Below are 24,327 nucleotides of genomic sequence, written 5' to 3'. Positions count from 1 at the left end.
AGCTTTTCTGAGATGCCATTGTACATTTTGTTGCCCTTTAACCTGTACCCCCTACTCGAAAATCTTCCTGAAATAAAATGTTTAAAACACCCAAACAACTTGCACAAACAAGCTCAAACACAGTCTAGTTAAATCCTGACAGCTGTGAGATGCTAACTAAATACATTCCGATTTCTGGAAGTGTTACACAAATAAACCAACTCAATTTGTGAATAATCTCACAGTCACAGACACACTAATGTCAAGTTCCTTTGGCATTTAATGTAATTTGGAGACTTCTGCCCCCAGTCAAAAACATTATTTTGAAAACTCAGACCCTTGGGGCAAATGGATATACAGCTGGTCTCGATCGGTCAGGCAACAGCGACACGTCACCAGCTTTTCCCACGCCACCTCCCCGGCTAAGTGGCCTCCATTCCCTGTCACCAGAGTGACCAGTGCCATGAAACTGCTGTGCAGTATAGCTTTAAAACACGGCAGGGCTTGTGCTGTGTTCTTGAACTCATCTTTACTTCCTGTTTCAAGGAGATGCAGGTTACTGGGTGGCCGAGAGCTCCATCAAAAGGGAGGGGCGGCAGTCCCCCTGTTACCAGGTGATTGGCTGCAAACAGCTGCAGGCTCATTTTGTTCAGTAGGCCAACGAGGCACATACTGAATTCTATGAATTTTGTGTATGCATAGTGTACGTGCTGAAATCCACGGGTTAGAACTGGTGATGGACACCATATTTACATGGGTAGTTTTTTTTCTATTTTTGAGCTTTTTAACTTGGTTTTATACTGAAGGCCAGTGACGGACATCAATCTTTGCACCCTTATGGAGATACAGAGGCTGAGATCAGCATACTGTGTGGTGAGTGTGATGTCATACTGTGTGGTGAGTGTGATGTCATACTGTGTGGTGAGTGTGATGTCATACTGTGTGGTGAGTGTGATGTCATACTGTGTGGTGAGTGTGATGTCAGTTCTTGTAGTCAAACAGGAAGTGCACCACACCCTCTAGCAGCCATAGACATGATATGAAATGTTAAGATTTTAATTTAAGTTACTTTATGTCTAGATACAGTTTTTTAATGGTTGGAAACTTTGTATTAATACAATTAAGTTGCTTGGCCGGAATTTCTGTTTTAAGTTACGATATTTTATGGAATTTTTGACATTTGGAAACCAACAGTCGTAGCAGGTCAATTAGGGGGCAGGAGGAGGCTAAGGGAAACTAAAAGGGAAAGTCTTTGTCAGGGGGCCAAATATTTTTCGAGACAGACCAGATGAGGCCCACAGACCACCATCAGCCAAACTATTCTACAGAATAGAAATAGGCTCAGTGCCTAATTAAGACATAATCTATGTGATGCGAGTTGTACACAGATGGATAAAAACACAAAAGGGAAAATGAATACTAATCTCTGATGCCATGCAGGCAGCAGGAAAGAATTAGGCTTTTTAAGAACAGGAGCCTTTTAGATGAAAAGCAGGGACAAGAATTTCACTTCAATTACAGGAGCGCCACATCTGCATCACAAAATATCTTTTCATGTAAAAGGTAAGGTAAGAAAAGCACGCTGACAGAGCAACTCCACAATTCGAAAAGAAGGAAATCAATAACGGCCTTTATATACCTCTGTGGTTCCTTCAGACTTCCCTTTTTTGATACATTGTTATTTCCATTTCGAACCTGACAGTTACAGATCTGCCGTTTTCCAATCCCGGCACACTGTACTGCATATTAAGTCACGTATAACCAGCATCACGGGAAACAGATTCCTGGGAGCCCATCATCACCCTCTAGGGGACAACATGCACAACTACAGTCTGCTGTGTTTATGCACAAGAGTCCCAACCAATTTGCATCGGGCTGAAAAGGTCAACCATACACTAAACACAGATAAACAAGAAATAATTCCACTTGTCTGTGAGACTTCAACTGCATTTTTTCTGCTATAAACATAATCCCTCAGGTTTGATTTAAATCAGATTTTTCTCCTTCCCCTCGACTAAGCTATGTGTACATTCATTTTAAACTTTCACAAAAGATTGTATTCTTGCTGACAGCATTCGGCTAAGGATCGGAAAGATCTGTGGTCATGCTAGTGACATTGGCTGGTGACACTGCATCTCACTTGTACGGCGAGACCATCGTTTGTATAGCAAGCTGATCTGCTCAGGTGGACGTCAGCCATTTAGGTCATAGTTTAGGGCACATACACAAACAGTAAGAAGATGGGAATATACTTGTATAAAACTCAATGTGCGTCCTGTCTGTCTGCTTCTCAGCCTGTTTGTGTAATTTATTTTTTTGAATTATGCATGAACTAAAGTTAAAACACACACTTAGGATTCAATTAAAAGGAGGGTGATGCACCTATAGTCAGCCATGCCTCTTTTTCAAGGACCATAAAACCGGTGAAAATGTCTCCAACGTTACCTCAAAGATAATGAGGACATAGACGCCCGCAAGAATGATCCCAGCGATGACCACCTGAGTCTCCACGTTGACGTAGAGGGACTGGTAGGTCATGGAGAGGGGTATGACCTCACTGTCCTGCAAGAAGGCCTGGATGGTGATGGAGACGGGCCCACTGGTGGGGAGAGCAGGTGAGGAGACCGTTAGCAGGCACCGCTAATCATAGGATAGCCTGCCGATGATGAGGCTAGCACAACGTTAGCAGGCACCGCTAATCATAGGATAGCCTGCCGATGATGAGGCTAGCACAACGTTAGCAGGCACCGCTAATCATAGGATAGCCTGCCGATGATGAGGCTAGCACAACGTTAGCAGGCACCGCTAATCATAGGATAGCCTGCCGATGATGAGGCTAGCACAACGTTAGCAGGCACCGCTAATCATAGGATAGCCTGCCGATGATGAGGCTAGCACAACGTTAGCAGCCCTGAAGACCTCATCACCTGCTGAGCATCTCGAATGCCCTGGACATCAAGATCTGTTCATTCCCCTGGGAGTGAATTGGTATCGTCCAGTTGTAGATCACCTGATTATTCAAGAAAAGGTGAAAACCAGGTAATTTAGCATTTAATTTTTTTACCATTTACTAAATACAGATAATGCCATGGGGAGTCTGCAGAACTATTTGTACCTGTTTGCTATATACAGACGCTCCTCTACTTACGAACTTTCAACTTACGAACAAAGAGGACTGTATGTCCGAATTGTGTTCATTGGGCTCCCGTTTACTGTCATCGGTTTTTTTTTCTGCGCGCCGATTTCGCCTAGTACGCCTTCTGGCCGCTACTCCCGCCGCGCAGCAGTGTAGCCTGCGGACTCCCAGCATCCTAGTTATTTGTACTTGCATATATCCTTAACATGATGTTGAATAACCACTTACGAACATTTCAAGTTACGAACAGCCGTTCGAAACATATCTCATTCGTAAATAGAGGAGCGTCTGTAAACACAAGTTCCTCTTTGTACTTTTTACTCCTTAATTGTGTAGAATACAAATGAAAAAGTACAAATGCATAGCTGTTTAATGAAAGTACTTAAATACATTCTCAAAGCAAATAGTTCCAGCCATTGTCATTAAAGCCTAAATATTGTGACAGCAGATACTGGGTGATCGTTGTGATGGGCGGGGCGGAGCAGGGGCGGGGGGTTAGGACAGATCACAGTATACCAACCTGCTGGCCACGGCGCCGGCGTGAGCCCTCCTCCCCAGACTGCTCCACCTGGACCAGAACATACTCCCTGGGGGCTTCAGCTATGGGCCGCCGCAGGAACGGCCCGCCCATCTGCAGCCTCAGGAGGGCGCTGTCCCGGAAGTCGCTCAGATTCCTGGCTGTGTGCCTGCAGTCAAGGCATGCAACTTCCACTGGGTGAGTCCTGGGAGGTCATTCAAATTGTCACCCACTCTGAGAAAACTCCCCCTTGTGGTGAATGCGCCAAATACCACCGCTGTCTGGCAAAAAACTATATAACTAAATTAAGATGGATATACAAGTTATTCTGGGCTAACTAAAAAACTGTTTTATGTTAATAGAAGCTGAAGCAGTTCCCTGGACTGCATTGATGATCTGAATGACATGGCACTGAGTAGCATTTCATAACTCCAGTCTTTCAAAATAATTCACACATTCAGATGAGATGCTAATGACACCTAGCAGGAGAGACGTTGGTGTGAAGCCCATTAGGGTCACAGGCCTTCATGCTACAGAGCATCGCATCGCTCATGACTGACATGGCAAATCAGTCCCCGTTGCAGGCCCAGGACAAATCGTGACGCTTGATTCTGGGAGGTACCTGGATCACTGGCGTAAAGATTGACAACTCTGCCGACCAATAAGCAGGAAGGATACTGAAGCTCGCAGTAGACGAGACGGCCAACATCTGCCAGGGGTTTCCGTGATCGGGATAAATGCTGAAGAACAACTGAATCGAACACAAAGTGTCGTTATAGTCTGATTTGTGAAGGAGCATAGGGCACAACCTGCGCCATTTTAATCTACATATTGGCGGGGGGGGGGGGGGGGGGGGCTTTTACTCCCCATCAATGCAGTTTGTTCTCTAATAACAGCGATGCTGACTGGCTTGATCTCAGTGTGCGGCAACTGAGCAGGCGAGAGAGGAGCTCATGACCACACTGGACGACACTGGAAATCACTCACCGAACAGAGGATGACAAGGATGAATATACTGGCAACTTTGGAAGTCTTTAAGCAATAACTGCAAGAGGAAAGAGGTTTTAGAGATTCTCGTCTAAATGCAAACCAGAGGCATAAGGCTTTTCAGTCCCATCTTCAGGGTAAGATAAGGTATTTCATGCATATTTCATATTATGTGTTTTGAGCGAGAATGGCATTTCTCAGAGTATTTTTTGTTTTTTTGTTTTTTACATAAACATCAGCATGTTAGGAGCAGATACGCCACACAGACCCTATGCCACAAAGGACAAATGCACATCAGCCCCCTGCGGGTTTAACACTGCCCCTTAGTGGTCATTTGCTGGTTGACATTGAGGCAACCCAGATAGTGCTGGGGTCCTAGCATTTACTCAAAGGACCCATTAGAGACTGGAAGCGTTTGTAAGGTTTAAGCCCCACTACCCGGACACCCAGAGGGCCTGCAGGGGCAGCCACCTCCCTGCCTCTCACTTTTAAACGGACAGCTGTGCTGCTAGATGATTCCCAGACCCCAGAACATTTTATGAAGGAAACTGCCGTCCTCTTACCCCCATTTAGCTGGTGGGGTCACTGGGGGCAGACAGAAATGAAGCAGGAATGGAAGCAGTAAATGCGGCCTTTTGGAGGGGGGGGGGGGGCGGCATTAATAATCCAGAGGACTGTCTAAAGAATAGCGGAGCGTGATCAGAAGAGACTGCCGGCATAAATTTTTTAAAGGTTAACAGTGTTTCACAGTCCATCAGTCCCACGGTAGCCGGGGGTGAGGGGGCGGCACAAACAGGCCGACACGGGGGGGGGGGGATGGGGGGGGCTCACCGCAGGCGGCCGGAGAGCATGAAGCTGAAGAGGGGGCCGTCCTGCGGCTCGCTCTTCTCCGTCAGCAGCGAGCGGGACAGCCCTGTGACCTCACTACCCAGCTGACATCTTCCCTCTGCCTCCCCAGAGCAGCCGTCCCACGACTGCTCCTGCAGGGTCAGGTAGGTGAAGCTGGCGGGGGACAGAAGGGGAGCAGAGGGGGGGTGAGGAAATACCACAAGCCAGGACGCGCACCCCTGACCCTCAGGCTGCCGGGGGCCGGACCCTCAGGCAGAAGTACTTCATCCGAATGGCATCGCTTAAATACCCAGCTGTATGACCGGCGAGTCCCAGAGGACAGAAGTGTCAGATAAATAACCAATCAGAGCCGCCTGTCAGGGCAGGATGCTCTCGTTTCCATTCAGCGCACTTGTCATGTGACCGTTTCTTACTGACAACATGCTGCCCCACATGTCGGGCCTCCTCGAGTGGCATCCTTACAGGCGGGGCTGGTGCTTAGGGACACACCCGCAGCCATCTGTGGCTTCAAGCCCCCTTTCCGGATTACGGTTTCTGTGTGGTCTGATAACGACTCTGTCCACACAAAGATGGGTGGGGGGGGGGATGCGATCAGTCAACATTTAAGGGTCCAATCTGCCAGTGAAATGCATCAGGCCCATGTCCAAATTCCTATGGCGGGAGGCAAATTGAAATCAGAATGAGACTAAAGGCTTAAAATGTGAAGCCGGGAGATTAGAGCAGAACCGTAATCCTGCCGGGCTGGTGAGGACGCCGATGAAGGCAGTGACATCATCCATTCCTCTGTATCGCCATTACATAACAAATGAGATTAATTCCTCGCCACATTTTATGCTAGGGAAGTTTGTTCCATAAAATACAAAACTATAAAGGCAATCGTAGATGACTGTACGATAAAATTGTACTATTTCCCGATACAGATGCATTCTCCCGCTAAGAAGTGTGCCAAAGCTTTCTGAGCAAATCCTCCCATTTCCACCTCAAATAACGTTGCTTTATATATTGAATATAGAACATTCATAGTGAATAATTTGAGGCCATGACTGAAAATGCACGCCTCGCTTCTGAAGATGCATCATGAAGGGCCTGAGTTAATCCTATTGCCAAACTACACACTCGTCAAAAATAAAGGCCTTTGCCAGGAAGTCATGCGGCAGGGAAAATGAGCAGTGGGTCACGTCGCCGAACGGAAGCGTACCCAGTACCGGGGCTGTCGGAGAAGCCCAGGAGCGGCGAAGTCTCCGAGCGGAAGGTGTGGCCAGTCCGCTGAAGGGTAATCACACCAAAGTCAGGGCTGCAGGCAGAGGAGACAGAGACTCTATTAGGAGTGTAACAGCGACGCAGAAACAGGTCAGATAAAGACGTCCTTCCATATTCACATGGGCACAGAGGCAGACTATAGTGATACACGACTTTCCTTCTTTTGACCAGTGAGCTGCACTAGGCACCCTGTTGACCCTTGTTGTGGCCAACTGTGAGTAAACCAGTTATCACAGGAATGCGTGGTGCTGATCAGCCTCTGCAGGTGTGCGGCATATTCCCATCCCCAGCACCACAGCAGCGCATTTCACTTCTTTAACCAATCACAGTTTTCATCGTATGACCAGGCTGGAAAATATATCCCAGCAACCACCCACAGTGACAGATGTAGAGGGAGAATATATGATGAAAGTGCGCACACACACAAACAGCCAGGGTGAGAACCTACAGAACATCTCTGTATGTGTGAGGCTACAGCACCACCCATCGAGAATCCCTACGGAGAAGCACTTGTATTATATACACATTCACAATATAAAATAATCGAGCACAGTACCAACAGGAGCACAATACCTACAAAATATCCCATAATACACTTGAGGTACAGAAGTAATTAAGGCCAAAAGCAGGCCAACACAGAGTTTGTTTACAAGAGAGACGTATCCTGCAGTTTTTGTTAGTGTATAGTGTGTGTATTATATACGAACATAATCTAAAGTACTGTGGTGGACTGGCGGCCTGCCCAGGGTGTACCCCGCCTCTCGCTCGATGATGCTGGGATTGGCTCCAGCTTCCCCGCGACCCTGATGGATAAACCGGTATACATAATGGATGGATGGATGGATGGATGGATGGATGGATGGGATGATCTAAAGTACATCTAGGAGAAATACAACAGACTAATGACACACTTCCCAAAAAACAGCATTTAAAAATGACAGATACTCATTCCCCAAAACTCTGAGTGTCACCAATGCAAACTGAAATCAGGTTCCTTGCCAACGTTGATAATGTACTTTGAACGGAAACTGAAATATCTTACCCTATATAATTTCAAGCATCTCTTGTTCATATGAAAGGCTACAAAGACACTGTAAAAGCACATGGAAATGTCAAATAAATCATCGAGACGTATAACATGCACAGTGGCTGCAAATATAAACTCACCCTCCTGTCTTTTAAGTATTTAAAACAAAACCTCAAAGGTTGCGATTTAAAATGTGCTGAGATTACTGCAAACAAGGAACACAGCACCAGAAAATCAGTAATCCAGAAGATTTCATCTGGATTCTTCTTTGGGGGGCCTTATTTGGGGATATGGTGGGGATTAACGAATCAAAAATCCTCAGCGTGGGGGGGGGGCTGCATTATGGATATTTTAAAGGGGGGGGCATCTGCAATTGCAACAAATTACACCACTAGCTTTAATTACGCTCACATATTTCTATTTCACTGAAAGCAGCCTATCACAGCGTCCCAGGAGAGCCACGGAGGCTAATTAAAATCTGGAAATCACAGTAAATAATTACTGCCTCACTAATGAACCGACTCATTCCCTATTTACCAGAACTTGCTTTTGTTCTCCTCCCGCCCCGGAGGAGAGGATATGCCTCAGAGATCTGTGGGTGGGGGGGCAACAAGCCTTCAAATCCTGAAGCTTCATCACGGCCTGAACTCCAAAGTCATCTGACACCAGTAGGACTATGGTTCCAAGTCATCACGCATTTGGTGACTCTCATTGTCCTGAGAATAAAGGAGCGCCCAGCAAGGAGCTGGAATCCAGTACAGATACATCACTGGTCCGGCATCGCTAGAGGATTCCGGTCACACTTAAAAGCCCGACGGAAAAGTTACAAAACACTCACACGTGGAAAGGGAGAGCAGGGACCAGCCAAATAAGCGAGGATCCCTCACTGGTTATGATGGCACCTTTACGGGCATCCTCAGCACCGCCAGACGGACCCGGGTGAGCGCTGCTCAAAGCAGGGCACCAGGAGAACCACTTAAATGGAACTCAGTCTGGTTCCTTCCACACAGATCCATGAGAGGCAGCTTTGGACTTTAATTAAAGATGGCAGACAAACAAAGGAAGTGCGGGGAGGAGAGCTGGATATCACACACACACACACACACACACACAGCCCAGGCAGCCTGTGACGCTGCACAGTCCATTCCATCACTGCTGTCTTTGCTGCACACTCCGCACCCTGTGGTACTACAGGAACACACAACTGTGCACAGTCTTGGACGCTTTCGCATCACGTGACTCCTGTGCAGATACCTGATGCCCCAGGAGGTCTGGTTATCGGTCTCAGTGAGTCGGGTCAGGCTCCCGCAACCAAAGATCTGACTGTGCTTGGGAACCAATTTCACTATTGTTTTGTTCTTTCTCTGGGCGCCCAAAGACAACTGATTACATCCTCTCTATCACTCACACTATTCATTATTTATGGCCATGGAGAAGACTCATTCTGATTATCACCTTTGATTCAGCTGCCCTATGTCTTCCATATAATTCCATATCAATATGAGCTTCCAGCAATCATTCTGGACATTAAAAAATATACATCTTGGCTGTAATAAAAACTCCAAATTAGCATGAGATGAGGACATCCTACTGAATAAGTGAGTGACAATCAATTGGCAAATTAGACTCACTTTTTAGCATGACACACACATTAGAGTCAACTGGTTATTTACTGCAGCAAATCACATTCTAAAAAAAGAGGGTGTCATATTCATTTTTAATTCCCCCTTCAGAAATATTTTTAATTCCTGGCTGAAAAATGCCAGTTGAATTTTAATTAAATAGTATTTTATAAGCCGTGTATCCTTTTCTCAAAAATATGTGTGTGTCCCCCTCAAAAAAAAAAAAACACTAACTGATTCTGCAAGGTCTATTACTTCAGTAGGAAATAATACAACTCCGCTCATCCTTTAGGGATGGTAATTCTGTGCCGTAGTGTAGCCGCGATACTTCATCTCAAAGCAATCAGGCCTAGGATGGAGCACTACAAACTCAGGCTAATTAGTGGACCCTCTGCAGTAATCTCGTAATGCCAAAAAGGACTCTGCTGCAGGATGAAAGTAGCCTCTGTCCTTCACTATAACTCCCCGCACCTTCATAAACCGTGTGATTTACGCAGATCTGGGCTCTCTGATGCAATGTCGTTTGAAGTGCGAGTCCCTCATCAAAATCCGCGACAGCGAATCGCGCCTGCTCAAGGTCAGGCTTGGAAAAAAGAGCCTCTCCCATCGACATTTCTTCCATTTCATACATTCTGCTCAGGAGAGGATTCAATAAATGTTCCTAAGTGGACGGAAGTACTTATTATTTTATGGGCTCTGGGATTTGAATTTATTCATTGGGCAGACTCTTTGCACCCTGCTTACATTAATCTCATTTGAGGCTGGGACACAGAAAACGTGTTATTTTTATTTATTTTCATGAGAAAATGGAAATAGCAAGGAGCAGATCTCCTTGAGGTCTTATTTTGTATTCTGCTTCTATTTCTGAAACTTACGATGTCCATGTCAGAATAGCACGAGATAAATCGCTGTCCCTGACAATCTGCTTCCCGGAATAGTCTGTCCGCTGTCAGCGCTACAAAAATAGCCTCTCTCTCTTTTGCATGGCGTTTGTCAGCATCCAGTATTGTAGCCATGTACACAGCAGGGTGTCTTGCTGATGTTTTATGGATTAAAGGACCTTATTCTGCAGAGTAATATCAGAGCCCTTCCTGTAATACCGGCCCCCCCAGGGGTCACTGTGTGATAATACACCAGCCACCTGCAAAGGGAATAGCCAAAAGGTGTGACCCCCTTCACAGGAAGGGGGGCTGAGATTAACAAAGCCGCAAACACCTCTCCACCATTTGTCTGATATTTTTTTCCTTCCCGGCTCTGCGGTTCAGTCATGCCCACCGACGCCTCTCCACCTGTTGCTCCTCTACCTTCCATTCGCAGAGGCGGAGCGTTTTCACGCCGTGCCGTGAGACTGCCAAACAAGTCCCGCCCAGGTGCATTGTGGGAGCCACCGCCTGAGCCACCGCAGCATCAAGATATATTAGGTGTGATATTTCAGGATAGATTAGGTGTGATATTTCAGGCCTGTTAACCCTCCTTAATGCCATTACAGAACTAGAAAAGATTTGCATTGTGAGTTCCACCTGGCGTGGCACAGCACACCGATGCCGGGGGGGGGGGTCCTGAGGAATGCTTAGTCGGGTTGGACACAAGGGAGCCAAATTTCACAAAACCTCAAAAAGAAAAAAAAAAAAACAATATGGAGGAGCAAACTTCTCATGATCTGGCTGGTGACTCATGTTCAGGGCTGGGGAGGAGGGTTAGGGTTAGGGTTAGTATCAGTGAGCAGCCCACAGCCACACTACTCCCTGGGGGTGCAAGGTGAGAGAGTCCAGCCAGTCATTCATCCAGATAAATGCATTTCATTTCATTTTTTTTTTTTTTTTAAAAGTACATTTTCAAAATTATTACATAGTGATATGAGTAACACATCCCACATTTGAATTTAAAACTTTACAGTATTATTTAATTTCATTAACCTTAAAATGTTCAAAAAGCCTGCGATGGGTTGGTGCCCCATCCTGGGTTGTTCATTGCCTTGTGCTCATAGATCTGACCAGTGGGGGGGGGGGGCAATTGCACCCCTGGTAAAATTGCCTATGATTCTGTACATAAACAAATATGAGCTTAAAATTCAGACCATAATGTTCTTATACCATTAATAATATCCCTGTTCCAAGATGACCGATTGGAGGATGGATGATTCAAACACACATATTGCTTAAATGTTGTTACTATCACTAAAATATCCTGAGTAATGATTGTTTTCATATAGAACCATTTCAAGATTGAACATTCATTCCTCACTGCTGGCAAATGCAACACAGCAGATGACCGCTGAGCGATTGAGTACCTCCATGACCACCGCGCGGAGAGCAGCATGACGGACACGCAGACTGCCTGCTCTCACCATATGGCATCTGGCATCAAGGAGCTCCAGGTTTAAGCCGGAGACAGGAGCTGTTTCCTTATTAGGATGAGACACATCATTACATTCATCAATTTTACCAACAGACAAGAGAAATGGGTGCCAAGCATACGAGAGCACCGAGCCTGCGAGGGAGCCGAGCCTGCGAGGGAGCCGGGCCTGCGAGGGAGCCGGGCGTGCGAGGGAGCCGGGCGTGCGAGGGAGCCGAGTGTATGAGAGCTCCGAGCCTGCGAGGGGGCCGAGTGTATGAGAGCTCCGAGCCTGCGAGGGGGCCGAGTGTATGAGAGCGCCGAGCGTGCGAGGGGGCCGGGCGTGCGAGGGGGCCGAGTGTATGAGAGCTCCGAGCGTGCGAGGGGGCCGGGCGTGCGAGGGGGCCGGGCGTGCGAGGGGGCCGGGCATGCGAGGGAGCCGGGCATGCGAGGGAGCCGGGCATGCGAGGGAGCCGGGCGTACGAGAGTGCCCAGCCTAGGAGGTACCTCCTTCTGCTAATTGGGGAAAAATGGAAACATTCATTACAGCAGAGAAATGGGCTCACATGACAACCACACCGATGCATACTAGTGTACAAATCAAGACACATGAAGTGACGTACATTTAGATCTCTGTATGATTCCTGTTAACTGTAGGACTCTGCAGTAAGAGCTGCAGGTGGGTCAGTGGCTTAGCGACACGCAAGCGGAATAGTGGCCTTTCAGGTCCGAGTGGGGGCTTTGCTTTTTGGCCTTTTAGGAAAAATGTCTAATGGTGTCAAGTAAATAAATAGTCACAGATCCTGGCAAGTGATAGATGACCGCTGGTGCAGGGCGGGGGCGTCTAAGGCACCCCCCCCCCTCTCACCCCATGTCAGATCTGCCTCATAAATAAAATCATACTGCTTTACCAGGACGTCACCCCAGGAAAGATTTATAAGAGTAACACCAGAAAGCAGGGGGGCCGCCCCGGATCCGGTACTCTCGTCATTCAGATTCGGTCTTGCGGAGCCAAAACAATCCACCGTACACAAGCAGTGCTCATTTTCAGCCCTGATGCCTAATAAGAGCCAATCAAACTCCACAGATTAAGAAGCTATTAAAAGTGGCAGAAATAATATACAATTAATCATTCCTGAATAGTCCAGGTGGGTCCATTTGGAATAGAATAGAACATATGCTAGAAAGAACAGTAAAATGGAGACAGGGGGCGCCATTTCCATTCTTAGTGAAATTAAATATGAATAACATGCCCTCATTTGTTCCCACCTGTCTGTTTCACTCACCATCACCCCCTCTGTTTTAGCCACTACCTAAGCCTTGTGTTTGGATCTTTTATTCCTCAAAAAAGAACCATCTGTTATTACTCAGAAAGCAAAAACAAAACATCCACAAATAACTTTTAGTCTGTATTATTCTGCCCCTTCCATCCATCTCATCCCCCCAACAATTCATCACAAGCGTACGCAGCTCTTATCTGGAATTCTTGTTTTCCTCGCAATAGAAAAATACCGTACTGTCTGAAACGGAAAGTACAACAGAGACCAAGAAAAATTGGGCTGAAGACCAAATCAACAGAGAGCTTTTATTCTTATCGTGCTTCGTTTTAGAAAAATCTAGAAAATATTTCATTGGTGGACATAGAGAGCGTCCTGAAAGAGCAGCATGTGAGCGCAGAAAACAAAACTAAATAAGTAATAAAAGAATCAGAAACTGAATGCAAAGTAAAATGGAATAAATAAGAAACAAGATTTGCTTCTACATGTCACTCACTTTCAAAATTTCCAAATAAAAATGTACTTTCTTTAGCCATGATGAGTCAAGGGTGAGCCTTGTATCGAGGAAAAACAGTTCTTATGAAACCAGGGGGAAAAGGAATCGGAAGATATTACATGGTCAAGTCGGTGTCAGGTGACTTCACAGGGAATTATATAACCTTGAAGCTCTGCCAGTTACAGTATAAAGGGGCAACGGATCACTAATACAAAAGTACAGGCCGAAAATGCGGCGACTATGTGAACATGAGAATATTCCACTGCTGTGTAGCTTAACGATTTGAGATTTCTGCCATGTCTGGAAGGTTGTGGATTTAAATCAGGGGTGTCAAACTCCAGTCCTGGGGGGCCGGAGTCCTGCACATTTTTTGGTTTCCCCTCATTTAACACACCTGATTCAACTTCTTGCAACTCCTTGTGCTAATTACCACACATAATCATTTGTGGTGGAACAGGGAAAGAACTAAGATACACAGGGCTGCGCCCCCCCCCCAGGACTGGAGTTTGACACCCCTGGTTTAAATCCTGTGGTTGTCAGAGCAATGATGTCACTGATGGGCGGCTGAGCATGTCCCTTAAGCCTGCATATTGTCTGGCCCAGTATTCACAGGCATAGTGCTTGGTACAATCTTCTAAATAAATGTAATGAATCACATAACCTCCAAAGTTCAAGGATGAGTGTAAAGAGAGCCACTGCTTTTCAAAAATGTGAGCTTTATGCCCGTGCGATACACATTTAATACACGTTCAATGTGGGGGGAGAGTCTTTGCTTTTCATCCTGTTGGATGGGAAGAGACGCCGTTAGCACGGCAATAATACGACTCACGGACAGTAATGTGGTCTGTTTCTTCCGCTGGAAGGAATGGGGGGGGAAAAAAAAAAACGCTGAATGAGCCCGTCTGTCCATGATCAGATACCGTATGACCGGGGATGCAAACCGTTTGTCAATTTACAGACGGTAAATGACTGTAAAATCTAAAAATACATGGCCTGTCAGTAAAAATACAGTCTTGTCAGTAAAATCAGAAATATAAGACAGGTGGTTCAGCATGTGACCCGCAACCTACCTGTCCTTATGGGGGGGGGGGGGGGGGGGTGATCAGGAGACCCGCAACCTACCTGTCCTTATGGGGGGGGGGGGGGGGGTGATCAGGAGACCCGCCGCATACCTGTCCTCCTCATGGGTGGGGTCGTAGCTGTCGGTGTAGATGACACAGTGTGCGGTGGTGCTGGCCCCACTCTGCTGCACCTTCTGGGTCTCCCTCATCCCAGAGAAGCCCTCCAGCAGGCGGAACTCGCCCAGGTTCCCCAGCACAGCGTCCGGCTTCCCGCGCCCAGCCCTGACCGGGTGCTCCGGCGCCCCAGTCTCAGACATCTCCCTCTCCCGGTTGTTCTTATTCTCCAGATACATCCTGGATCTAGAACTAGGAAAGGAACTATTTATTATGAGATATCAGGGACAAAAGCCTAGGGTAAATCATTTGTAATAATAATTTGAATGTTTTCTTCACCTGAGCCGGTTTTTAAATGCCATTGGCTCGCTAACACTCAAAGAAATAACCTTAGGAAAGAAATAAATGGATTTTCATTCTTATGTGTAATATACAGCCGCACGTAAGGAAATAAACAGTGGCAGAAATTAAATTGGCTTGTAATTGTATTTTTGCTGTACGTGTTTCGGACGTCAGACTTCTTGACTACTTAAGAGTGGTAAACAGCGACGTCTTGTGGATACACAAAACAACTGCAATAATACATTTTCTATAAATGCTAGCACTAACTCGCACAGTTCTGCTGATCTTCATTTTATTTTTCTAATGTATTTTTTCAACCGCAGATTACCAAGTCTTCTGATAAACAGCTCATAAATGTTGACTGACAAAATTGAATTGGCTTTAATAAGTATGTCACTGGCAGAGTCATGAATCTTGCAACATCAGTAGGCTTATAATCTGTCCATTCATCTTCTAGCCGCATTTCCTCGTTATGGTCGCGAGCATCAGTGTAATATATACATAATGCAGATCATATCTATTAAATGCATATAGTCCACTGGGTGAATGCTGCATATCTGTTCAAGGGTTTAAGTAAAACATACGGGATGTAAATTCTGGGGAACCTGCAATGAACGGGAAAGTCACCCCACGCACCGTGTGTGACCAGTGGCATCTGCCCGAGGGGACAGGAGCGCGCGTGTCACGCCCACGCGCAGCGGAACCGGCGCAAAGCGCGTTATTTTCCCTGTGGCCCGTTTTTTATGATTCATGATAATCCTGAGAATCCTCTCAGCACCCCGCACGCGGGTAATACGCGTTACGCACAAATAAGGCTTTAAAGCCAAAACCTCTCCCACGTTCGCGTGTTGCATTACAGATGAATTAGCCGCATTCTCAGAATTTCCCTAACAGGTATTATAGCAACTGAAAAACCAATTCAGGACCCTCAGATCCATAGTCTTAACTCTGTACACATTCTAATTTCACCTGCAAAACAATGCGCTGAGGTTTGAAAAAAGGTCCCGAGTGTCATGGAATAACAGGAAACAAAACCGTTTGTGCTGCGTTCGGATTTGGAAGCGGCTGCAAACTCTTAAGAGTTTTTCACAGATTACTACTTTAGTATGGTTGCAGGATTACGGTATTGGCATTGTCAAACACCGCAGCAGTCAAGTCAATCGGTATCTCAAGGCTGAGATGGCAGGGATTAACTAGTATGAATGGTAGATTTGGACCGCGGTCACTAGACTGTTTCATTTCGATCACCGAGTGAATCTGAAGTAACCTTTTATCCGAACCAATTCAAAATAATCGATTTAATTAAAAGAATATTGATCTCCAACTCTAAAATAAAAATCAATAGCTATTACCTGAGCTTGAATTTGAATTGCAACGTGCAAGATTTTAAATAAAAAAAAATGCTTCAGAACCTACTTTGAGAGGAGTCTAACTTCTTGTAAATTGAATGAACATGATATTTAGAAATTCAAGTGGCATTATTATATGGACTTGGACTGTTTTCCCGAAGCTCCTACACATTAACATCACGACAACTTCATTGATCCCAGGGGGTAGTTCTGGAATTCTTTGTAAATTTGATATTTCGTGGTTACATGCATTACATGCAAAATAAATTCATTGTTGTATGTTGGAATGTTTCCACCATTTATGGGATTCAAACCCTGAACCCTGGTGGTACGAGCCAGTGCTGCCTACTGACCAGCCCACTGCCTTCACAATTTAAGGGCTGAAGTTTAATATTCGAACCCAGACCTTTTCCTGAGTACAGTTAATAATGAGAAATCCCATTTCTGCATAAAGCTGGAAGTCCAGATCAAATCCCAAAATGTGAAGGTTTACCTTCACACAGGGAGTCTCCAAATCTCTTCACAGCTGCACTTTCTCCAAAGTAAAATCTCTATAATGCTGATTTGCTGCCCCCAAAATAATCAGCTAGTCTATTAATTTCTTAAGCCACGTTTAGAAATTCAAATACAAGGAAAACTACAAAAGAAGATTTTTGTCCTGAAAAATTATTTCCAAGCGCCACAAAGCAATAATATGCTGATAAGGACCTAGCAACCACCCCATAATAAGTTAAAATAAAACTAAATGTAAAACTTGGAACTGGAACTTTTCAGGTAATTAAAAATATTATTTTCTGAAGTACATCCCAGGTTAGAAGCAGCATATTAAAATCATTATGATTTGTAATTGAAACAGAGTCTGATTTTCAGGGCTCAGAAAACTAAAGCTTACTAATTATTCTTTCTGTTAATATCAAAATGCACAAATCCAGGTTTAAATAAGTAATCATGCTGCTCGAGAGGCAACTTGGAAATAAAGTTGGGGGGGGGGAAAAGGTTTACCTGTTTTTGCTGACGACGACTGGGAAGAGCTGATACTACACACCCGGAACGTTCCGTGAAGGAAAGCACCCTGTATGGCGGACTGAGCCTTCCACGCGGGTGCAGCACCCCTCCAGTAGGCGAGCTCCTCTCTCACAGGGTCCCAGAGCAGGAAGCGGCCCCCACTGGGGCTAGCGGCATCTTTGAGGAAGTCCCACCCCCACCTCAAGTGCCATTGACAGCTAGACCCCCACCCTCAGTACAACTCCCCTTATAAAACACGTGATCATTAATTAACAGGCAAGCAAGGGAGCGGCTATGTTCTAATCCTGGATGGGGTTTCGGGTGGGGGGGGTGGGGAGTAGGAGGGCCGTGCGTTCCATAAAGTCAGTGTACCGTTTGATTTCATATTGTACTCTGTGGCTAAACAGACAGACAGAGTCAGACAGCCTCCCCCTTTCTTCTTCAATCTGATAACCAAACCATCTTAAATGTTTTACAGTATCAGTACAAATGCTCAGGGTACAATGTTACACTCACAGGCAGGCAGGCAGGCAGGCAGGCAGACAGACTCACAGGCAGGCAGGCAGACAGACACTTACAGGCAGGCAGACAGACACACACACACTCACAGGCAGACAGCCAGACACACACTCACAGGCAGGCAGGCAGGCAGACAGACAGACACACACACACTCACAGGCAGGCAGAGACACACACACACTCACAGGCAGGCAGAGACACACACACACTCACAGGCAGGCAGGCAGACAGACAGACACACACTCACAGGCAGGCAGACAGACAGACACACACAGGCAGGCAGACAGACAGACACACACTCACAGGCAGACAGACAGACACACACTCACAGGCAGACAGACAGACACACACTCACAGGCAGGCAGACAGACACACACTCACAGGCAGGCAGACAGACACACACTCACAGGCAGGCAGGCAGACAGACACACACTCACAGGCAGGCAGGCAGACAGACACACACTCACAGGCAGGCAGGCAGACAGACACACACTCACAGGCAGGCAGGCAGACAGACACACACTCACAGGCAGGCAGGCAGACAGACACACACTCACAGGCAGGCAGGCAGACAGACACACACTCACAGGCAGGCAGGCAGACAGACACACACTCACAGGCAGGCAGGCAGACAGACACACACTCACAGGCAGGCAGGCAGACAGACACACACTCACAGGCAGACAGACAGACAGACACACACTCACAGGCAGACAGACAGACACACACTCACAGGCAGGCAGGCAGACACACACTCACAGGCAGGCAGACAGACAGACAGACACACACACTCACAGGCAGGCAGACAGACAGACAGACACACACTCACAGGCAGGCAGACAGACAGACACACACTCACAGGCAGACAGACAGACACACACTCACAGGCAGACAGACAGACACACACTCACAGGCAGGCAGGCAAGCAGACAGACACACTCTCACACACACACACACACACACACAGATAAAATGTTCCCCTCACTGGCCAGAGATACATTAATCCTTCTAAAGGGCCTCAGTGCAGAACAGGAAGGACATGGATTTCCTCATAACTGTAGAAATTTGGTATAATGAAGGATTATTATAACAGCAGCTCTGAGGTTAGTCAAAAACAGGCCTGGAACTAAGCATTCCCCATGCATTGAGCTACCTGCCGAATACCTGCCGTGCCAGAACTCTTGAGCATTATCCAACGCACTGAGCTACCTGCAGAATACCTGCCATGACAGAACTCTGCTGAACAATTGATTAACAGTAATTCAATTCAACGAAGGCAAACAGAGGTAGAGAGGAGAATACCAAAAAGGTCAGCTGACCCCTGGCATTACAGTTTCTCGGCATGCACACAAGTGGATTCCTCAGCGACCACCCCCCCCCCCCCCCCTACTGGCTCAATGGGCTTCACTCTCCACAACAAAGAGGCTCTTTGATAGGCAGTCACTGTCGGCCTGACCCGGCCCCAGCAGCGCGCATCACGGAGAGCGGGGCCCGGGGTGTCACATGGCAGGCGGCCGCCCCAGCACAAGGTGACTTCCCAGGAAAGTGGGCACTTTCGACGCAAGCCCGCGGGGGACGCCGTAACCCCTCCCCTCAAAATGTCAGACATTCCTCTAGAAAGCACGAGTCGTGCAGGGAGGAAAGTCAGCACACCGTCAGCCGGTCTCATCGCATGCTTATACTTCATTCTTAAATTAATTCTGAAGGAAGAAACATACTTTTCAATTCTCAGCCAGCCCAGTGAATCTGCTGGATTATATCTGGTTACAAACTGTGATCCTACAAAAGGTCAGTGTGGAAAATGCCAACGCGTGGGGGTGGGGTAGCTCTGCTGAGATCTTTGGGGGGGGGTCACTCCGGATCAGGTTGGGTCATGGAAATCCACATCAGCAAGGAGATCGAAAGGGCCACGACCCAAACCCCTCACACATCTGGCGGCACCTTTCTACAGGCCGCTGGGTTACAAACACCAGATGGAACCATTGGGGTAGTGGTACATGAGCACTGGAATACAGGGGTGTAACATCTGAGAGAGCAGCAGCAGAGCCGTGGGCTGGGGGGCAGGCTGCACGGCCACCAGGCAGAGCTACAGGGATTCCCAAAGAAGCTACAAGCCACCATCAGAAGCTGACAGTGACAGTCAATGGCAGGAACTGCAGTGGACAGAGCAGTTACCGAAAGGTTACCGGTTCAAGACTCAAAACACATTGAGCCAGATCTGTAACCTCTCCCCATACATTTCCCAGTCTGAAAGCAAACCCTCTCACCAGCATAAACATACACAAGTCAGCCGGCCTTTCTGGCACTCCGAGGCTGCTCCATACATCCCGAACACGACGGCGAGGACCGAACTGGACCAAACCGCTCACGCCATGTCCTCGAGGCACCTGACTTACTCCCACACAATGTACACCATGATCTCGCTCCAAAATGACAAGTTAATTCTCCAAAGAATGCCCTTGATTTTTTAAGCCAAATTAAGCCAGATTTTTTTTTATATATATTACAGGGAACTAATAGTTGGAGCAAAGGAAAACTGTACATTCTGAAAGAGGACCAACGTGGGGGTGGCGTCCCTGGCTGCAGTGAATTATATTAAAAAAAAAAATTAAATAAAAAAACAGTTATGTATAGCTTATAACAAAATCTTAGCACGGTAGTACTATCAGCGTGATACAACCATAGGCAAAGTAACAAGGTGGGACTGAGTAAAACATCTAAATTCATCACAAAGCCACTACTAAACATCGCAGTGAAGTCACATGGCCAACAGATGCAGAACTGTCCGCGATGACTGAAAAACCTACGGCTTGAACGGGACTCGAGGGCAACGACACAGGCATGCGGAGAAAACGTTTGACGTTGTCTTTTGCACTGAAACCTATTTATTCACAAGAAATGGACACTGATCATGGATACATGGCACAATCATAATATATACATTCCCCAAGGAGAACAGTGCGTAACACAAACGGTAAGTGGACAACTACAGTGACGGACATCTTTAAAACGACAAGGCGGGGGGGCTGTATCTCAAGCGACTCGAGTGAGAAACACTGACAGCTTCATAGTCAAAAAGGGTGTTTTAAAGAAACACTGCTATTACCAACAAAAATATATATTTAAAATACTAGTGTTCTCATTGTATATCTGAAACGTACAACATATCAAGGTCAGGTAGAAGTCGCAAAGCGGAGAAACCCTGACAATTCTACCACAGTGCAAGGCTAAATGCCCTAATTTGGATGCCTCACTGATGTCGTTTCATAACCTATAAACATGGCGTCGGTAAACACAATGTTGATCTCCGCAACCTCTCCAATCACCCACCATATATATATATATTTTATTTTTTTTTCTTAAGAAAAAACCTACGTTTTGCTCCAAGTTACAGTGCCTTCAATGCTAACTGCACATTATGATTTACAGAAGTTATTCAGCTAGTTTTTCTTAAGTAGTAAGAAATGTGAATAAAATGGACATTATTCGGCTTGGGGGGGGGGGGACAGCTTCGTAGCAGGACTGCCGGGCCTTCAGCGAGTCGAGGGTCAAAGGTCATAGGTCAGCAGGAACTTCCTCAGTGCCCGGTCAAGTAGTCCTGCGTGGAGTCCGAGGCGAAGGAATCGGCGTCCTCGTTGTCGGAGTCCTCGCTGCTGTCGTCGGCCGCCGGCTCGCCGGTCAGCGCGATGCGTGCATAGTCATCGGTGTCTATGGACTTGCAGAAGTGTATGGCGTACTTCAGCTTTTCCTCCAGCACCTGCCTGCAGGAATATCTGGGCAGTTTCAGCAGGAAGAAGCAGGTGTAGGATTCCGGCAGGAAGTGATCAGGCGGGTTGTATTTGTCCAGCACCTGCGGGGTCCAAACGCAACCATGGGAGAGAGAGATCGGGGTTAACTGCGGATTAAAATGGCAGCTGAGGACCACACGTGGAGTCAGGGCTTAACAGGACTTATAGAGCAATTTAAAGAAGTGGGCCTCATCCTCGGTCAAGTGTATGGCCAGTGATATCATTACCAGGTAAGGAAGGCTAAGGCACTGCCTCACTGTATATCCCCTTATCCCATCAGGAATGCGATTATCTGGAGCCTATGGACTGGGGCAGCAAGCAGGAGTCACATAAGCATGGAGCGGACCCACAGACCCCGAACACACGGCAGTGATAGCGCCACCTGTTGAGTGAAGGTGGCAATGCAGCAGGAAGGTCGCGGATGTTTCCCAGACTAATCAGGTTCGATCGCTTTTGGGGGAAGAGTAGGAAGCGCAGCTCCGAGTCATTAAGAGACACACCCACCTGAACCACAAAGTCCCGCCCACGGAAGTCCGCAATGGTCCTGGGCAGTCGGGTCCGGCCCCAAACGAAGCGCAGAAAGAGGGAGCGTTCCGTGTTGGAGAAGGACTCCATCACCTCCCAGAACCACTGGATGAGGGGCACGGTGGGCTCCACGCCCTTGTAGGTGGCCACCGACTTGAGGAGGTGCAGCGGGATGTCTGGGCTGCCGCAGACCTGGGAACGGCCGGGGGGCAGGTTCACAGGAAGGGGGTGGAGCCAGAATGAAAAGGAAACCATCAGAAAGGATAGGGCGGGGGCAGGAGAGCTGGGTGAAATTCTCCATACAGGCATCCTAAAAGCACACAAACAATATCGAAGGGAGGAAGTTGCTCACCATGGTTTCCAGCTCGTAGCCCGTGAAAAGGGACAGCAGCGGCACCGGTACCACACGGGCCATGCCCTCCCGCACGGCCGACACCTGCTCGTCAAACTCATGGAGCCTGTGAGGGGGCGGGGCATGTGAGGGACGCCTGCCTTTTAGCCACGCCTCTTGACCCCACCCTCAGCTTCCCCACTAACACACCGTGCAGCGTAGCCCCAAAGCCCACCCCCGGCCCTCCCCCCTCGGGCTCACCTGTAGTTTATTGCAAGGCGCACATACTCCGCACGGTTGTCCAGCGTGATGTGGGAGTACTTGGAGCTGAGCTGGATGTCCTGGCCGCTGGCACTGGGCACGGTGAAGGGCAGCGTCATGGCCTCGAACTCCTCAGAGGTGGCCTCGTTATCGCGGATGTACATCAAGCCAGGGATGAAGTCCTTATCGACCTGGAGCGGGGAAGCGCGCGGTCACAGGACGTCACATGCGTGTGCGTGTGCATGTGCATGTGCATGAGAGTACAGGTCACGTCACTGATATTTTATTGCGGGGGGGAGAGATGTGTTACTCGGAGACAAGCTCCCCATATTAAAAATTTAATGACACTCGTGAGACACTGTTTCATGTGACGTCATCTGGGGCAGACCCCAACGATCACAGGCGCCGCGTGTAACACCCCCGGCCCGGCCCGGAACCCGTGTGACACTCTGTGTGTGACCAACCAGCCAGGCCCACGCTGTGACCTGTACAAAGGGCCTCTCTGTGCCCCTGCTTACGCCCGCCACCCCCTCCCCCGACTGCTCAGGGGGGGGGGGAAGAGGCTACAGAGCCTTAGAGGCAGGAGGGTCTGCCCGTGACTGGGACCTGAGATGCCTACGCCTCAGACCTGATCAGTCGATAAGCAGAATTTGACATCTTTCTCCGTTCATGCCGGCTGTGGTTTATTGCTCTTGAATTCTGATTGTATCTCACCCCTGAAAGGGCAGCATACATTTTTTTTTAAAGGTCGCCCAGATTATTTTCTTATTTTCTCCGACAGAGTACTAAGCTTTGAGCGAAGCCTTCAACGACCTGAGGGTCAAAGGTCTTTATTAGGTTCTCTCAAAAAAGGGGGGGCCTGGAAGTGGGGGTGTTTTTAGGCCTTTTATTGCATTGTATGGTGAGGGGCCATTTTAAAACCGCAACATCTAGGAAAGTACTTCAGCTAGATCCTTCAGAATGTACCTGGCAGTATGACTCAAACAAAACAATAAAACAAAACACCTCTCTCTCTGGTCACAGATGAAGACCTGTGGAAACCACAAAAAGACTGGGGATTTGGGGGGGGGGGGGGACATCAGTCCCGGGGAGTCTGCTCGTCATGGTCCATTATCTTTTGTACGGCTGAGCGAAGAATCACGCTGAAATCACGTCAAAAACCGGACAGCGGCCAAGTCAAAGTACAGTCAAACGATTAGAAAAAAAAAAAATTAAGCTAAATGAGCAAAGTAAACCTTCATGCTTGTTCTGGCCATGATACTTCAGGTAGTATCAGACCAACGGGGCCATGATCAGGGCTTTCATTCACTCAATCAACTTGATTAAAGATGGCTGCTGTGCAGGACGTGGCTTGGATTACCTCACTGAGGTCAGCAATGGTCAGGTTCATGCCAGCCAACTGCTTCCACACCGGCTCAGCCAGATTCAGGCTCAGGGGGCTGCCCGTGCGGATGGCGATGCCCAGCAGGACGCCTGCAGGAGGACGGGGCACTGATTAAGGGCGCTCCTGATTTCACACACACTGGAGCACCATTTCCCAATTCGGTC

The 24,327-nt window shown here is 47.5% G+C and overlaps 2 protein-coding genes across 8 annotated transcripts in view; both read right to left on the bottom strand.

Annotated features, from left to right (window-relative positions):
- The window catches only part of oca2 (oculocutaneous albinism II), a 59,844-nt gene extending 41,990 nt beyond the window's left edge, over window positions 1–17,854 (bottom strand). Inside the window, exons 1-9 of the mRNA XM_072699380.1 lie at window positions 17,353–17,854; window positions 14,657–14,911; window positions 6,667–6,762; window positions 5,451–5,621; window positions 4,620–4,677; window positions 4,311–4,383; window positions 3,636–3,793; window positions 2,907–2,989; window positions 2,425–2,578 (exon numbers count right to left, since the gene is read on the bottom strand). Of these exons, the coding sequence (XP_072555481.1) occupies window positions 2,425–2,578; window positions 2,907–2,989; window positions 3,636–3,793; window positions 4,311–4,383; window positions 4,620–4,677; window positions 5,451–5,621; window positions 6,667–6,762; window positions 14,657–14,898 (1,035 nt within the window). The 5' untranslated portion in view covers window positions 14,899–14,911; window positions 17,353–17,854. The remainder of the gene's footprint in view (window positions 1–2,424; window positions 2,579–2,906; window positions 2,990–3,635; window positions 3,794–4,310; window positions 4,384–4,619; window positions 4,678–5,450; window positions 5,622–6,666; window positions 6,763–14,656; window positions 14,912–17,352) is intronic.
- Window positions 17,855–20,729: 2,875 nt separating this feature from the next.
- herc2 (HECT and RLD domain containing E3 ubiquitin protein ligase 2) overlaps window positions 20,730–24,327 on the bottom strand; it is a 45,858-nt gene continuing 42,260 nt past the window's right edge. For all 7 annotated transcript variants that reach the window (XM_023800812.2, XM_023800813.2, XM_072699338.1 and 4 more), the window contains 5 exons: window positions 24,140–24,252; window positions 22,780–22,970; window positions 22,540–22,645; window positions 22,167–22,379; window positions 20,730–21,724 (listed from right to left, as the gene is read on the bottom strand). In XM_023800812.2, the coding sequence (XP_023656580.2) occupies window positions 21,452–21,724; window positions 22,167–22,379; window positions 22,540–22,645; window positions 22,780–22,970; window positions 24,140–24,252 (896 nt within the window). In that variant the 3' untranslated portion in view covers window positions 20,730–21,451. The remainder of the gene's footprint in view (window positions 21,725–22,166; window positions 22,380–22,539; window positions 22,646–22,779; window positions 22,971–24,139; window positions 24,253–24,327) is intronic.

The sequence above is a fragment of the Paramormyrops kingsleyae genome, chromosome 1, assembly GCF_048594095.1.
Source record: "Paramormyrops kingsleyae isolate MSU_618 chromosome 1, PKINGS_0.4, whole genome shotgun sequence".
Taxonomy (NCBI): Eukaryota; Metazoa; Chordata; class Actinopteri; order Osteoglossiformes; family Mormyridae; genus Paramormyrops; species Paramormyrops kingsleyae.
This window is presented reverse-complemented; position numbering and strand designations above follow the sequence as displayed.